Raw genomic sequence first — 16,720 nt, 5'->3', positions numbered from 1 at the left:
TGGATATTTAGGGCCATTTCTGGCACCTCAGACCAGGCCATTCCAGGGCTTTCTTGGGGACTCCCTTACTCTTGCTGTCTCCGGTCTCAAAACTTTGCAGGCTGTGCGTGCCTCGGGCCAACACTGATCATAGAGGCTTTGCTGAAGGTCACTTTTCTTATTGCCTTTGGATATTGGGTGACCTAATATGTAGCTCTGCTGAGGAAGAAATCATTTAATATAGCTTTTATTGGATCCTTTTTTTAATCATTATTCAGTCTCTTGAGAACTTCAGGGTTTTGTTGAAGTACAGTAATGTGGGAACTAGGTAGCCTAACTCTATTTCAATGAGTCATCTTGGCAGGAAGGCTCACCTAGAATATGAAAGACCATGTCCCGCCCACACCTCTCCTGTACTTCTCCAGCTAGTCCCTACACTTGTTTCCTTAGCTCAGGCTGGTAGAATCTGTTTCCTTCCCTTCCCTTCTGATAACTTTCCAAAGAATACTCATCAGTTTGTCCAACTCTTCAAATATGGCCCCCAGAAGTGAACACAGTACTTTAAGGTATGAACTGACCAGTGAATAGGTACAGTACGATTTATGTTTTACTTTCATTGTAAATTTGTTGATCTTAGGTAGCTACAGACGTGAGTATATTTATTTCATGCAGGTACTCTAAGCTGATCCCAGCCATGTCTCAGTGTAAAGGAATTCTCCTTAATCCTTGTTTTTGTTTGGTCTTTAGAAATCCAAGATCACAGATCGACCCCAGGAACAAGGTAACGGCTCATCCTGAATTAGTCTGATGTACACACAGCAAGTAAATTGTTTTTCCTCGTTAAATGTCAGCATTCCTTTACCTCATTTTCAGTAGTCTTGTACGTGAATGACTTAGGATTGTAAGGCAAGAATTGTAAGAAGCAGCAAACAAATCTGAATGTGTCATTTCAATCCAGCTTCCGAGTTCATTATTTCACGTTAAGCCATCCTTCCTCCCCACTATCTTTCTCTTTCTTTCCCTGAGAACATCTGGTTGTCGTTCTTGTTGTGTTCCTTTTGAGCAATTAGCCATGGCCCGTGGGTGGAGTCCAGTTGCTACTCTGGTTTTTTATGACATTTTCTCCCCCTAGTGGGCACAAGGGAAAACTCCATTGGTTGGAAATTGAAATTTTAACCTAAAGTAAACATTTGTCTGAGGGATTATTGGATTTTCTGGGCAAGCTCATTGCTCTTTTTAGTTGCAGAGAACATCTATTTTCAACTGATTTACTCAAAATATTAAAAAGTGATATAAATAGAAGCATGCATTCTAACCTCTCACTCTGACAAGAATGTTTGTGATCCCTGTTATAGATGTTTTTCTGTCCTTAAAACTAGATGTTTCAGAAGACCAGGACACAAAGCTTCCATTGGAAAGAAGATTGGATGAGACAAAGGACATGTCCAAAGGCTCTGAAAATGTTCCCTCTTTGGTTGCACTTAAAAATCTCCATGATCTGAACGAGTATCTCCTTGTTTTGCTGGTGGAGAACATCAGTGGTCTATCAAAAACTGAAGGAGATTTTGAAATAGAAATCCGACCAGAAGTGGAAACTGCTGTATTCACCTTTCTGAAACACATTGGTAAGACTGAGTAAAAATTAGAAAATCTTCATCTGCAAATAGTCTTTGTGTCATGCTTTGAAATTCTGATTAGCAAAGAAGTCAGCCATACTTGAAAGGCCCTTTCTGGCCATCTCCAGCACTCTTTCTATCTCTCAATAAGAGAAGACTTTGAAGACCTAGGTAACTAGGTGGGAATTGTGGATAGAGTGCTGCATTTGGACTCAGGAAGACCTGAGTTCAAATCTTCTCTCAGAAACTAATTTTATGACCCTGGGGACATCATTTATGGTCTTGAGACTTAATTTCATCTTCTGTAAATTGTGGGGGTTGGACTTAATGGCCTCTAAGGTCTGTTCCAACTCTATATCTACTAACCTAAGAAATGTTATTGCATTAAAGCATGGTAGAAAGGTATATTGTTTTGACTCCAAAGTTCTGGTGTATTTTAATAGAAAATGGTACTTTATCATTATGAGCTCTACAGGGTGTTCCTAAAGTCTGGACACATAGGCAAAAATGCATATTTTCAAGAAATGAAATTAATGAAATTTTCGAAAACATTTTATATAATTGGAATATTAACAAATAACATCTTCAATATGATTTCCATTATTTGTGATGCAAAGGTTGATGCACTTTGCAAGATTCACATGGACTCGATGCAATAACTCCACGTTGCCATCAATTTTAGCACATTCACTCTTTATGCGTTCAATCAAGTGTGTTGCATCTGTGATCTTCATTGAGTACAGCTTCTCCTTTAGCGTGCCCCAGAAAAAGAAGTCAAGGGGGCTAAGGTCTGTTAATATTCCAAATATTTCAAAATATGCACTTTTGCCTATGTGTCCAGATGTTAGGGACACCCTGTATGTGTACGTGTGGAATGACAGTAGCTGACATTTATGTAACATCTGAAGATCTGAAAAGCACTTTTTTTACATTTGCTCATTTGGATCTCACAGTGTGAGGGAAGTTCAGCAGTTATCTTTATTCCTATTTTACAGATGAGGAAAGTGAGGTGTTCAAAGAGACTTAAGTAAGTTGGCCAGGGTCAAACAGCTAGTGTCTAAGGACGTATTTGAACACGGATCGTGAATCCAGGTCTAACATTCTACTTACTTTACCACAATATAAGTGTAATGGAGAGTTCTGTGCAAAGTGCAATGAAGGTAAAAGAAACCACTTTTAGAAGCATAGAAAGTTTTATAGAGGAAGTGACTCCTGAGCCCAGAATCTGAGGAACCCAGGTATTGTGAAACTATTGAAGGCAGAAAAATCAAATGTAAATTAGTGATGTCCCTAAATGGGAGGGCTCTACTATAGATAGATAGGGGCAGCTAGGTGGTATAGTGGATAGAATGTCAGGCCTGGAACCAGGAAGACTTTTCTTCCTAAGTTCAACTCTGGCTTCAAACAATTACTAACTGTGTGACCCTGGGCAAGTCACTTAACCTTGTTTGCCTCAGTTTTCTCATCTGTAAAAAATAAGCTGGAGAGGGAAATGTCAACTTGCTCCAGTATTTTCCCCAACCCTACCCCCTCAAAAGAAAAGTGAATGCAGTTATGAAGATGCAAACTTGACTGAATAAATGAACAACAACAATCAAACAAAATTTTCTTGTTTGTGTTCCCCTTTGAACTCCATTTTTTTTCAATTTATCTTTACAGCTTTATCTCATCAATTCACTTTGCATACTACATTTTCTAGCCAAAGGAGACCATCCTCTGTCTCTGTCCTCATCCCACCCACTTCTACCTCACTATCTCTGCTCTGGTCATCCTCATCTTGCCATGGATAAATTTCCTTCCAGCTCTTTTTTTTTTAAATCTCTCCCTCTCCTTAAGTCCCAGGTCAGGGGCTATTTTTCACCACAAAGCTTTGCTTGACTCAATCAGCTGAAATCTTCTCTTCCTCTTTCTACATCTCATAGCATTATTCCATTTTTTCTTTGTATAGTTATTTATGTAGTATATAGTTGTCTATTTATATTTATGTAGTAATATACTTCCCTCCTATTAGAGTGTAAGTGCCTTGAAATCAGTACCTATGTCCTTTCTATCATTGTATGCCTCAAGCACCCAGCACAGTACGACAACATAATGAGTAGTTTTTTATGTTGTTCGATGGAATTGCAGCTGTCAGTTCATATTCAATAAATAGTAATGGTTGAACTGGATAGTAACTGGCAGAGGGTCAGCGGATGGTCTCTGTCAGAAGAATTCCACTCTGCTTAACCAGTAGGAGCTTCCAAGTAAGTACACCACCAGCATAGAAGTGTGCACCTTCCAAACCTGTGCTCATAGCCTACCTGTTGTTTTAGGAGTGTGAATTCTCACCTAGGGATCTTCACTTTGGCCACTCTGCAGGAAGCACATTTTAAATTAGTTTTCTTCCTCAGCGAAAGGTTCAATAATACACTGATGACCACTTTGTTTTTCTTCACAGATACAAAGACATTTGTGGATCGTTGTTCTCAAAACCGAATAGTCCAAGAGAAAAAGATTTGTGTAGCACCTCTGGAAGAAACAAGAACCATCCTGGTGGAAAACCTGCCCCCTGCTGTTAATGAAAGTTACATCACTCTTTTCTTTGAGAATCCCAATAATGGAGGGGGACCAATAACCAAAGTGCAGTGTTTCCCAAAGGATGATTCAGCTCTGATTGAGTTTTCTGATTCCCAAGGTAATGATATCTACTGATAACTTAATCCTGCTTTTTCCCCCCAATCGATTGGCATCTACTTGGTAATAACACTGAAACTTATATAATGCTCTAAAGTGTGCAGAGGACTTTATGTACATTATCTGAGCCTCACAGCAACATTGGAGATAGGTGCTACAAGTATTTTACACATGAGGAAACAGGTTCACAAAGCCATGTAGTCAGTATGTGTTTAAAGGCAGGATCTGAATCCAGCTCTGACTCTAGGGCTAGTACACTAAGATGTGCTTAGAGGTACTATTATGCTCATTTCACAGATGAGACAACTTCTCAGAGAGACTGAATGACTTGCCCATAGTCACACTAGTAGCGGTATCAGAGGATCAAGTCTTGCATTTGACCCACTACACAATGGAGCCAGCTCAGGGGCTGTACTTAGGGTTAGGCTATCTAAATTGAGGAGGAGGAGGCTTGATGAAAGGGGACTTTGTGGGGAGCCATCAGGAAAGCTAAGCTTTCCACTTACAATATGGCAAGACTTCTCTGGGTGTCTTGAAGTACTGCCTCTATGGAGCCACAGCATTTCAGATAACTGACTTCTGTTTTCCACTCTCTGATTCTTTTCTCCTGGAGCTATGCTGATATTTTTTGGTGTGAGGGGAGGATCTGGACCTGCAATCTCATTGGCATAAGGAACTTCTGCAGAAGAAATTTCCTCCCAATGCATATTGACAACTGTTCTGCAACTTATAAGTCTTAGGGGGTTTCCTTAGCAATCACTGGTTTAGTGACTTGTCTAAGGTCACACAGTAGTAGGATCTGGACCCGGTCTTTCTGACTCTGAAGTTGTCTCTCTCTCTCCCCCCTACTAAATATGTAATCTTTAAGATACGGAGTGAATAAACCACTTATTATGGTAGGCTTCCATCTGCCTAGTGTCAGCAGACAGCAGGAAGACAGCCGAATGTTTGGAGAGAAGGATGTTGAGTGTGGGCTCTAGAGAAGGTGGGGTAATGTGCATTTCAGTTCTTCCCTAATAATTCCCTTTGTGCTCCTGACATTGAGATAACACACGAGTTAAGTGTCCCCTAATAGGAAGTCAGATTTGGGAAATACATGACAGTTCCTGAAGTGCTTTTCTCATAATAACTCTGTAGGTAGTTCAAAGTATTATCATCATTTTTACAGAATGAGAAACTGAGGCTCTGCTATATAAACTGACTTGCACATGGTAATACAACTAGTTAAAACCCACAGTGTCATTTGAACCCAAGTCTCCTGACTGTAAGACCAATATAATATCCACTAAACCTCCCTCTGTAAAAGATCTCCACTCATATAGGGCAACAATTTTGAAGCCATGGAAGAAAAATATCTATATTCTGTGTTTTAAGATTTTAAAAAATCTGTCAGATGATTATTAATATTCAAACATTTCTATTTGCAAAGAGATAGGGGCAGAGGTCCCCTGTTAATTGAAATTCTCTTGGAACCAAACAAGTTATGCCTACATTTTATAGGAATCATGAAACAAAGGCAAAATCCCATGGTTAAGTAAAAAATAGGCATGCAGTTAAAATTTGGGTCTCTTTGTTTACTTAAAAAGAACAATAATAATATTAATGCGAAAGAGATACCACGGTACAATCAATCACTCCCTCTTCATTCCACTTGCAGTCAGGACAAAGATGAATAAACTGAACCTCTCTTATTTACTTTAATCAAAATATTAACCCACAGGTGTCCCTGTGGAGTGAAGTTAGTTGAGCATTCATTCTTTAACTTCCTTTCCCAGCAGGAAAGAGGGTAGTTCCTTTCTCCCCCAGCTAGGCCAGCTTAGGTGAATAATTTTCCCTTTGGTTACTACCCATAGTCCCTTGGGAATTGAGCACCCATTCCCAAGCTATACTAATTGGGTTCATTTTCACCTGAGGGCAAGATGGCCCTGAGGTTCATGTAGATTACTTTCTCTGTTAGATTAGTGAGTTATAAGATAAAATGTATTAATAAAATCATAACAGCTCAGAGGCCCCAGAAAGGAAAATTCTTTACATTGGGAAAGTGGTTCAGATAATAATAATAGCAGCTAGCATTTATATAACACCTACTATGTGCCAGACACTAAGCTACAAATATATCTCACTCCTCATAACAACCCTGGGACATAGGCATAATTATTATCATCCCTATTTTACACTGGAGGAAACTGAGGCAAACCGAGGTTAAATAATGTGTATTAGGATTCATAGGCAATATTCTTTTGGTTTTTCTTTCTATATGGTAATGTTTGTGTTTGGTGATGACTGAGCATGCAATATAAAAAAGATATTTTTTGAGGCAGTGGGGTAAAGGGACTTGCCCAAATTTATACTGTTTGAGTCAGAGGCTGGATTTCAACTCAGACTTTACATACTCCAGGCCCAGCACCCATCCACTGTGCCACCTACCTGCCTCCTTTTACCTGTTTAAATCCTGCATAATGCCAGATAATCCTGGACTTTCAGTTTAGTCAAAGATGAACATGTAGAGAACCTCTCTCAATTGAATTAATCAAATTACATTCCTCCTCTTAGTCACCATAAGAAAAGACAAATTCTCTTCCTAATAAGGTGAGTTTAAAGTGTTAAACCTGAAAATTTGGTTGAAGGAAACAACAGAGCTAGGTGATAGAAAAATCCATGTTGTTTATTATTTTCCCTTAAAGCATAGCTAAGCTAGCTTACTTGTACGTACAAGGAGTTAGAGCATAAGCTCTGGCTGTCTGAACAAAGCAATGAGAAAACTTATATACGTTATTTTAGCAGACCTAGCAAGCCTGTATCACCTCACGTTTATGACCCCCATGTATGTTTAACCATGATACAAGAAGAGGATTGTCCTTAATGGAAAGAATGTTGACAAAGGTCAGTTAATATTAAGCGAGGTAGTCTCTCTTGGGGTTAGGGTCTCATCCTTTAATGGATAACAGGGGTAAGAATGTCCTTAGGTCAGTCTAATCTGGCCTTGTTGACAGTGGTAAGGGTATTTCCTGAGCAAACTTTTAGAGAGAACAAAGAAGCCCAGGTCCTGGATCTTCTTCCACTTACTCACTAATTCATGCTCTGGGTCTGGTTGAAATTAAAAATGATATAAAATAGTATAATATTTTCCACATTTCCTCCTTTTGGTCAAAGGCAAACTGAAAGTTTCACCTGAAGACCAATTAAGGTATGGAAAAACCTCTATCTTCCTCAGGGGTGAAGTTCTAAAAATCCTTACCTAGGTGGATTCAGGTTTTTTTTTCTTTCTGTGGTTGGACATCCCCAGAGATGGACAGTAATTGTAAACTATTTATAAATAAGCAGGGGGAGTAAGTTGCAAGGGGTAATAAGCCAAAGACACCAAAATTACAGGTAAACAGTCTTGGGAATGTAAGGGACTAAGAAAGGGAGCTGTCCTTCATACAGGTTCTGGTCCAGAGTTTCGGGAGGGGCTGCCTGCGTCTGATGCTGTCCCCTTCAGGCTCTTTGAAACCAGAGGGCAAGGTGTCCTATGGGCTCAGATATCCACTTGGGATCAGGGGCAGATGTGACAGAAGGATCAAGGAGTCCATATCCACAAGTCGGCAGCTGTAGAAGTAGTCAGATCTGACAGGAGCTCCCAGAACACATATGATTTGATAATTGAGAGAAAAACAGCACAACATAGGTCCCAGCCACGCAGGGCTAAGTTCAAACAGTACAATAAATGGTTCAGGATCCCAGCCACGCAGGGCTGAGTTTAAACAATTACAATAAAGTTTTTCTCACAATTCACAAAACTGCACAGTTACATTAAGTACAGACCAAACCACTTAGATGGTTCACAATAGAGGGGGAAATTTGCATGTCACATGTTTTACATTTACATATTAGGTAGCCAAGAAAACTTAAACATGAACCATACAGGGTAATGCAATCATTATTAACAATATTGACTAACATTAAATTCCTTGTATCCCAGTACACATACCATCACAAACTTTTAGTCATGCCATGTCTCTTTGATGGCATTTACAAAATAATCCTAAAACCATTCTTAACAAAACTTACAATGTTTCTGATTTAATTCCAGCAATTAATTGCACAATTTGTATACAAATAACTTTTAAATCCCAATTCCAATGTCCATTTAAAGCAACAATTTTTTTCAGATGCCTGATTGTAGTTATCTGGTTCCTAGATAGTAAAATAGAGTTCTCCTTCTCTGGTTCAGATCTAGAAATTCTCAGACAATTCTTACTTAATATAACTTAGTACAATCACTTAAATTTGGCTCTCCTTTTTTAAACTTCAGAGTATTTCAGTTTATATATCACCTACCGTTTCTAACTTTACCTAAATTTTGTACCTGGTATAAGAGTCCTTTAAAATATGAAGGTCCAACCATAAATTGAACTCATCTTCCTTTTAAAATTATCAGACAGATATTTTATAAAGAAGATATAATTTCACTTGTACCACTATCTTACACAATTTTTTGTGCAAAAATCCACATTTAAGATCGTATTACCAAAACACACTTATTAGCTGGAATTTCCATGATTGATAAATTTTGGAGCCAATCATACACATCTGTTTATAATTCTTAGAGGAATCAATCTGATCCTATTGCTTTTTCTCAAAATTTGCTTTCCTATTTAATTAGACATTCCATCACATTACATGTTTGTCTCATTACTTTGTCTAATCGTTTCCTCCTTTTGGAGGCTGTTATCTCTACATTATTTAATCTTTATTTGGTCATGAACATAGGTTAAAATTGTAAGCTATTCATTCCTGCATCCCATTATAATGACTCAGAGATATTCCAATATTCATCTATTACCTAAAAGATTTAGCATTGTGCTTACAAAACTTTTTGATAATATAAATTTGCTATGAAAGGAAAGAGGGACAATTTCATATATCTTAACAGAAGGAAAGAACTTCCTTAGCTCTGTTTGATTCCAGGCACGAGTCATATCTGTCAGCCAATCATATAGTCACTAGGTGCTGAAAGCAGGGATTAGGAGTAATCAGGTGGGGATTTTCCTTTTCAGAAAGGAAATAGCAGAATTGGGAGATAGAGTCAGGAAGATCCTACCTAGGTTGTGTCCAAGGTCGTCTTCAAAATATTTTCCCAGGCACAGATATCCACCTTTAAAATTATCAGCCTGTAATGCCTGCTGTTCTACTATTGGCTTCATGTGACCTATCCCTGTAATCAGAGCTTAAAACAATATTAAATTGTAGTCCCATAAAATCTTAAATAGCAAATAAATATCCTTCAGATAGAAATGTCCCAAATTTCATTGAGCTAATAATTATCAAATCAGCTACATAACTTTTCTGTCTTCTAAAATACTTTCTCACACTCTTTCTCAACTTATTTAAACCATCTGAAACTAGTATTCTCTTGAGACAGGAGAGGCTTAGCTAAGTCCCATTTGTCCCTAAACCTTCTTATCTTCCTTTTGTATTTCCAGTCAAACCTTTATTTACCTTTCCAAATCTTTCAAACCCATTATTCAGTCTTCCTTTATGTTTCAACCATAAGACAAAATAGCTCATAAATTAGTGATTTTTACTGACATAACTGTCTGTACTGGAATCCATTCCAGTTTAAACAAAGCAAAGAGGTTAATGACCAACCTCACAGGTTGAGGAAAGGGACACTTCAGGAATCAAATCTTATACACATTGATAAGCTCTAACTTTTGCTTAAAATCACAAACACATTTTCCAAAACATTTCTAGTATTATTTCCCTTTCTTAAAAACAGTTTAAAATTTATCCTGTTGTTAAAAGGAATGCTCACTAAACCTTTCTGAAGACAATTATTTAGAAGGTTTTAAAATGATAGACATCTCCTTCTTTTTCCTTAAAGCAAATTAACCCTTAAATGCTGGAATTCATTAACTAGGTTGGTGCCAAATGTCCTCATTCTCAAATATTGCACAAAATTCCTAGATATTACAAAGTTCCTTAGTCAAAAACGTGTTGTAATGGGGAGGACACTTAATTTGTATAAATTACATACCCAATTAAATTAACCTTATCACAATAACAAAGTCTACCAGGACTTTAAAAACTTTTTCCATAGCAATTCCCCTACACAGAAAGCTTTATACAAGATCGACAAGAATTCACAACTAGATGGTTTCAAAAGTCCTTATTTCAATTAACAACCTAAATTTCTTAATTGGGCACAGTTCTTAATCTAATAACATCTAGATTATAAGAGGAATTATTTTAATCACTAGTGGTAACATTTTAATTTCTAAGGCCCAATACTCTTAGCATTGTAAAAGATTACCACATTTTTCAATATTGCTGATACATCTGTTTGTCAAATTACACAATTTAGAAATGTAACAATGTCCTAAACATAATTATGCATTTTAACACTTGGAACAACCCATTTATCAATTTAGGTGAACACATTTCTAAATCTCCTTGCACAGAGAATTTTTCATCTCATCATTTGAAACTATAACTTTAAATCACCAGATATATTCCCATAATAGAAACCTTTTTTCACATAGAAAGTCTGTTCTCATGGCATTCTCATCAGTATTATTAATTATTTCTTGTTATAACCACATATAACAGTTCCAAATTTTATCACATCCCTTTAAAAACCCAATTCACATATATCAAAATCAGATTAAAATTGCTATAATATCATTTCTCACCACACAATGGTCTTCTCAAATTTCACAATCTAAGAGAATTTTAGAGATACAATGCAATTTTAGAAATACAGAAACAATTTTCAGATGACATCAATTGCGTTTCCAGATTACCCCATATAGAAATTATTCAGCTTATTACTTTTGGTATCTAAAACCATTTCGAATTAACAATTACATTAAATCAGAGAGAGATAATAATAATGTCGTATCTAACATATACCAGACTTTATGTTAAGCATTTTACAGTCATTATGTTTCGATCCCATAACAACCATCATTATTATTTTTCCCTTTACAAATCTGGAAACAGGTCAAAGAGAGATTAAAATACAGTTTTGCAACTGGAACAAAGAAGTGTGAAGTTACCTAGAGCAGAAGCTAATGTCCCAGTGGTGACAATTCTGGGAGGCAGAAAGTCCAAATCCATCTACCTCGCCCTTCCCACACAACTGCAGAATTTACTGAGCCTAAAGCAGTTTTGCAGCTGCTGAGGACAGAGTGGGCAGAATGCATAGGACCTGGGTGACAATTCCAAACTTTTCCAAAAAGGATGGGCTACAAAGGTACCCAGGGGCACAGGACTGTCAGAATACTGTCAGTCTGTGAATTTCTGTCCTTCTCCTCCTTTTGCCAGGTGGGGAAGGATGATTTAAGTTTTCCCTACAGTTCTCCTGCATTATCTTCTAATCTGATCTGGGAAAAGAAGAGTTTGTTTTAGCTGCTCTAACTTTTACTGCAGCTCTGGCTCGGTCAGAGACAGGACAACAATGGTGAAAGATCTCAATGATTGTAACTCAAGTAAACTTCACCTAAACGGTCAGCATTGGGAGGGTGTTTTAGCACCAGTGAGAGTTCCTGGAGTGATCTATAGCCTCAGGAGTTTTCTCTCCCAAAACTCCAACTAATCAGTTTCCAAACTTTTTAATGATTAAATCTCAGAATCTGCTAAAAAGTTTCAGCTCTATTTTTTCCTTCAAGTCCAGTTGGCCAGACCAGACATTGAAAAAGAAAAAAGAGTCTCTGTTTCCCTAACTGCAGCCTTAGAATTCTCTGACTACCTGTGTTTCAGATTTTACACAGTATAGACATAGAGCACATGCTCACAGACAATTAACAAAACAAATACAGGACAAATACAGACTGAGCTCAGAGTTTAAACAACAGAGAATTAGAAGCTTTCATGAGTTGGCTATTAGTACCCCTATGGTCTTTGGGGAAGCCTTGGCGTTCCTGATTTTTCTGATTCTCCATATCCTATCCACTAGGAAGGGGGAAAAGGGGAGATGGAGGAGGACTAGGTAAAGGAAGGTTAGGTGTAAGGATAAAATGCATTTATCCTCCCCATAATCAGAGCCTTTAAGGGAAGAAAGCAGGAATAGGGCAGAAGGCAAAAACAGAGCCCTTAAGGGAAGGGGGAAAGGGAGAGGGAAGAGAGAAGGCAACGGTAGCAGAACAGAGTTACCTCCGGATCAGAGCCTTCCCTGGGAGGCAGAGGGGGAGGAGGTAACAGCAAAGTTCAGTTTTTCTCCCCAGGATCAGGGCCTCCAAGGGAAGGAAGGGAGGGAGGGAGGAATAGGGTGGAGGGAGTGGAGGAACGGTTGGACTTCTAATTCTAGTTTTTGACTAATCCATAGCTAATTTTCTAGATCAATCAGTGTTTCCAGGAGATCTATGTGCGTTTGCCTGCAGATCTGATCCCTGCCCCCAGAACTAGCTTAAAGGGAATTTTCAGACTTCAACCAATTTTGTGGGAGTCCTTTTTGTAAGCTGGAAAGAGAGACAACTTACCCCTACCTTGTCAAGGCCTAAATTCCAGGAAAAATTAATCCTGTGGCGCCCAAAAGCGTTGGCAAGGTTGGGCTGCTTGTCCCGTTTCCATCATTTCCATCCAAAAGTCACGGCACCATAACTGTTAAACCTGAAAATTTGGTTGAAGGAAACAACAGAGCTAGGTGATAGAAAAATCCATGTTGTTTATTATTTTCCCTTAAAGCATAGCTAAGCTAGCTTACATGTATATACAAGGTGTCAGAGCATAAGCTCTGGCTGTCTGAACAAAGCAATGGGAAAACTTACATACATTATTTTAGCAGACCTAGCAAGCCTGTATTACCTCACGTTTATGACCCCCATGTATGTTTAACAAAGGTCAGTTAATATTAAGCAAAGTAGTCTCTCTTGGGGTTAGGGTCTCATCCTTAATGGCTAACAGGGGTAAGAATGTCCTTAGGTAAGTCTAATCTGGCCTCGTTGACAGTGGTAAGGGTATTTCCTGAGCAAACTTTTAGAGAGAACAAAGAAGCCCACGTCCTGGATCTTCATCCAGTTATTCATTAATTCAGGCTCTGGGTCAGGTTGAAATTAAAAATGATATAAAATAGTATAATATTTTCCACAAAAGAAATCAAAATTCCTTCCTGAACTAGATTTTTTTTTATTCAAGGACAATTGATGATGTCTTTGATATAAGTTAAAACAGGACTTCAGGCTAGAAGAAGTCTTTGATTCAAGTTAGACTGAGGACTTCAGACCAGAACACTGCTAATATTATTCTTCAATGTTTTTTGATACTGACTTTAGTGCAGTATGCTTCCACAAGGGGAAGGGACTTGCATCCTCTTCACATAAACTCATGCTGGTCATACTGCTTGGGTCAGCTTTTTATTTCTACCATCTCACCCAACCAATTCTGGACAGAGGGGAAATGGTTGAGAAAATTAGCTTCAGTGACAACTGGGATCATCTTATTTCCTTTCTTTTAAGTGCTTCCAAGTACTTTAAGTCTAGTTTGTGATGCATACTGGCTGTTTGACCCTGGGCAAGTCACTTAACCTCTCAGTGAACCAGATGACTCTCTAAGTTTAGAAATTGCAGAGAAGGTGCTAACCTGCATTGGGAGAGGGAATATCTTCATCTAAGAATTCCCTGTATTAAAGAAATCACAGTTTCAGTCTCCGTCCCTATGATTTCAATATGAATGACTAAATATAGTTTTTTATTAGCTACTCCTCAGGGGCAGCTAGGTGGCACCATATTACACAGAGCACCAAGCCTGGAGTCTGGAAGACCTGCCTGGGTGCAAGTGTGGCCTCAGACACTTACTAGCTGTGTGACCCTGGGCAAGTCACTTCACCCTGTTTGCCTCAGTTTCCTCATCTGAGGAAAGAAAATGGCAAACTGCTCTAGTGCCAGGAAAACCCAGGAAGGGGGCATGAAGACTAGGACATGACTGAAAATTACTAAATAACAACAAAAGAGGTATAAACCTGTTATTTTAGCACCATGAGGAACCTTAGTGAAAGATAATGGCCTTCTTTCACAGATCAAATAAAGAACAGCAGGAGCAGTGTTTACCTGTCCGGTGTCACACTTGTCAAGTGCTGGCCCTGGGACCACAACCCAGGTGTCCTGGCCCCTAATTAAATGTCCTTTCCTAATGTCACATGGATATGCTTAAATAATCCTGGGATCCTTGAGTTGGATGGCACCTTAGAGAGTATCTGTATCACTTTCTCCCTTCTACCTTCGTTTTCTGCCTTTAATGTGGGAATCCCTATATAGAGACTGATAGAGTTTTCCTAGTGAAGCTTTAGGAGATGTTCTCTTTTCTAGCCCCAGGACATAAGGTATACCCTTTAAGTTACATTTGTGGCCTTGAGAAGTTTTCCACGATCTAGTTTCTCCTCCTCCTCAGAAAAGTAAAGGATCCTGCCTGGTCACCTGCTCCAAATTCATGAAAATCCTAAAAGTTTATGCAAAGTCAATCAACCAATAAATTTTATTAACTGCCTACTATGTGCCTGGCACTGTGTTAAGCACTGGGGCTACACAAAGAGGCAAAAGATAGTCCCTGCACTCGAGGAGCTTATAGCAGAAATTGGAAGACATAATGCAAAAAAAATATATACAAGGCAACCTATATGCAGGATAAGAACCGAATTATTAACAGAAGGAAGGGACTGGAATTAGGAGGGGATGGGGAAGGCCTCCAGTAAAGGAAGAGACTTTAGATGGGACTTAAAGGAAGCCCAGGGAGGTTGGTAGGTAGGAATGATGAGGGGGAGCATTCCAGGCATGGGGGACAGCCAGAGAAAGGGCTAGGAGCTGAGAAATGGCATCTCTTATTTATGGAACATCCAGTACCTGGTGGAGAAAAAGGTGTAAGAAGATTGGAAAGGTAGGAGGCTAGGTCATGGAAGGCTTTGAATGCCAAATAGAGGATTTTGTGTTTATTCCTGAAGGCAATAGGGAGCCACTGGAGGTTACTGAGTATGGTGGGAAGAATGATATGATCAGACCCACACTTTAGGAAAATCACTTTAGTACCTGAATGGAGGATGGGTTGGAGTGGGGAGAGACTGGAGGCAGGCAGGCAGGCATGCCAACCAACAGACTATTGCCTAGTTCACATATGAGGTGATGAGGGCCTTCCCCACAGAAATGGCAGTGTCAGAGGAGAGAAGGGGTGGTATTCAAGAGATGCTACAAAGGTAAAAATGATAGATCTTGGCAACAGCTTGGATTTGGTTGGGTCAGCTACTGAGGACTCCAGGAAGACTCCTAGGTTTTGAGCCTGAGGGACAGGGAAGATTGTGTTGCCCTCTACAGTGTGGGAAGCTAGCAGAGAGACATGGTTTAGAAGGGAGAATAATAAGGTCAGTTTTGGACATCTTATCGAGTCTAAGATGATTACTGTACATTCAATTTGAGATATCTGAAAGGCAGTTGCAGCAGTGAGATAGGAGGGCAACAGAGAATTTAGGACAAGATGGGCAGATCTGACAATCATCAGCATAGAGAATCCATGGGAACTTATGAAATCACCAAATGAAGTAGTGTGAAGAAGAGAGGCCAGGACAGAGCCCTGTTAGAGGGTGTGATCTGGAAAAAGATCTAGCAAAGGAAATGGAGAAGGAGTGGTCAGATAGAGAGGATGAAAACTGGGATGAAACAGTGTCCTAAAAACCTAGAGAGAAGAAGGTATCAAGGAGAACAGAGTGGTTAACAGGATCAAAGGGTGCAGAGGTCGAAAGGAATGAGAATAGAGAAAAGGTCAATGGGGACCAAGAGATCATCAATAACTTTGGCAAGACATTTTGGTGGGATGATGAGGTCAGAAGCTGAAATGTAAGAGGTTAAGAAAAGAGAGGGAGGAGAGAAAATGGAGATATCTATTATAGACAGCCTTTTGAGGAGTTTAGCTACTACAAAGGGCAGAAGAGATATGGGACAATAGCAAGGAAGGAAGGATCAAGTGAGGGGGGACTTTTTCAGGATGGAGGAGAAAAAGCCATGTTTATTGTCAGTGAGGAGTGAGCCAGTAGACAGGGTGAGAATGAAAGTAAGTAAAGAAAGGGGATGGCAATCTGACAGAGGAGATGGAACGAAATGAGACCACTTGAATAAGCAGAGAGGTTAGCCTTGGAGAGGAATAAGTCTGCTTCATCATGTGAGACAGGGATAAAAGAAGAGAGAGTGGCATAGGGTTTCTGAATGATAGGAAATGAGGAAGAGGGGAGAAGGGGCCTAAATGATTACCAGCTGGGGGCTTCTGTTTGTGCTTCTAAGGATAGACAGTGACTGGCCAGGAAGTAAACTGTGTGGCAGAAGAAAAGCTTTGACATTTTCCATTAAGAAAAGTTTTCTGCTCCTATGTCAATATTCAGTCCATACATCAGTATTTATTAAGCACCTACTATGTGTGAGGAACTAAGTGCCGAGGATACAAAGAAAAGCAAAAACCAGTCTCTGCTCTTAAGGAACTGAAGGCCTAACGGA

The 16,720-nt window shown here is 39.1% G+C and overlaps 1 protein-coding gene across 1 annotated transcript in view; it reads left to right on the top strand.

Annotated features, from left to right (window-relative positions):
• LOC118839272 (protein mono-ADP-ribosyltransferase PARP14-like) overlaps nt 1-16,720 on the top strand; it is a 75,636-nt gene that overhangs the window by 10,524 nt on the left and 48,392 nt on the right. Inside the window, exons 3-5 of the mRNA XM_036746721.1 lie at nt 727-760; nt 1,359-1,604; nt 4,033-4,269. Of these exons, the coding sequence (XP_036602616.1) occupies nt 727-760; nt 1,359-1,604; nt 4,033-4,269 (517 nt within the window). The remainder of the gene's footprint in view (nt 1-726; nt 761-1,358; nt 1,605-4,032; nt 4,270-16,720) is intronic.

This window comes from Trichosurus vulpecula, chromosome 2, assembly GCF_011100635.1.
Source record: "Trichosurus vulpecula isolate mTriVul1 chromosome 2, mTriVul1.pri, whole genome shotgun sequence".
NCBI classification, from domain to species: domain Eukaryota; kingdom Metazoa; phylum Chordata; class Mammalia; order Diprotodontia; family Phalangeridae; genus Trichosurus; species Trichosurus vulpecula.
Note: the sequence above shows the minus strand (reverse complement) of the source record. Positions and strands in the feature narration are given on the sequence as shown.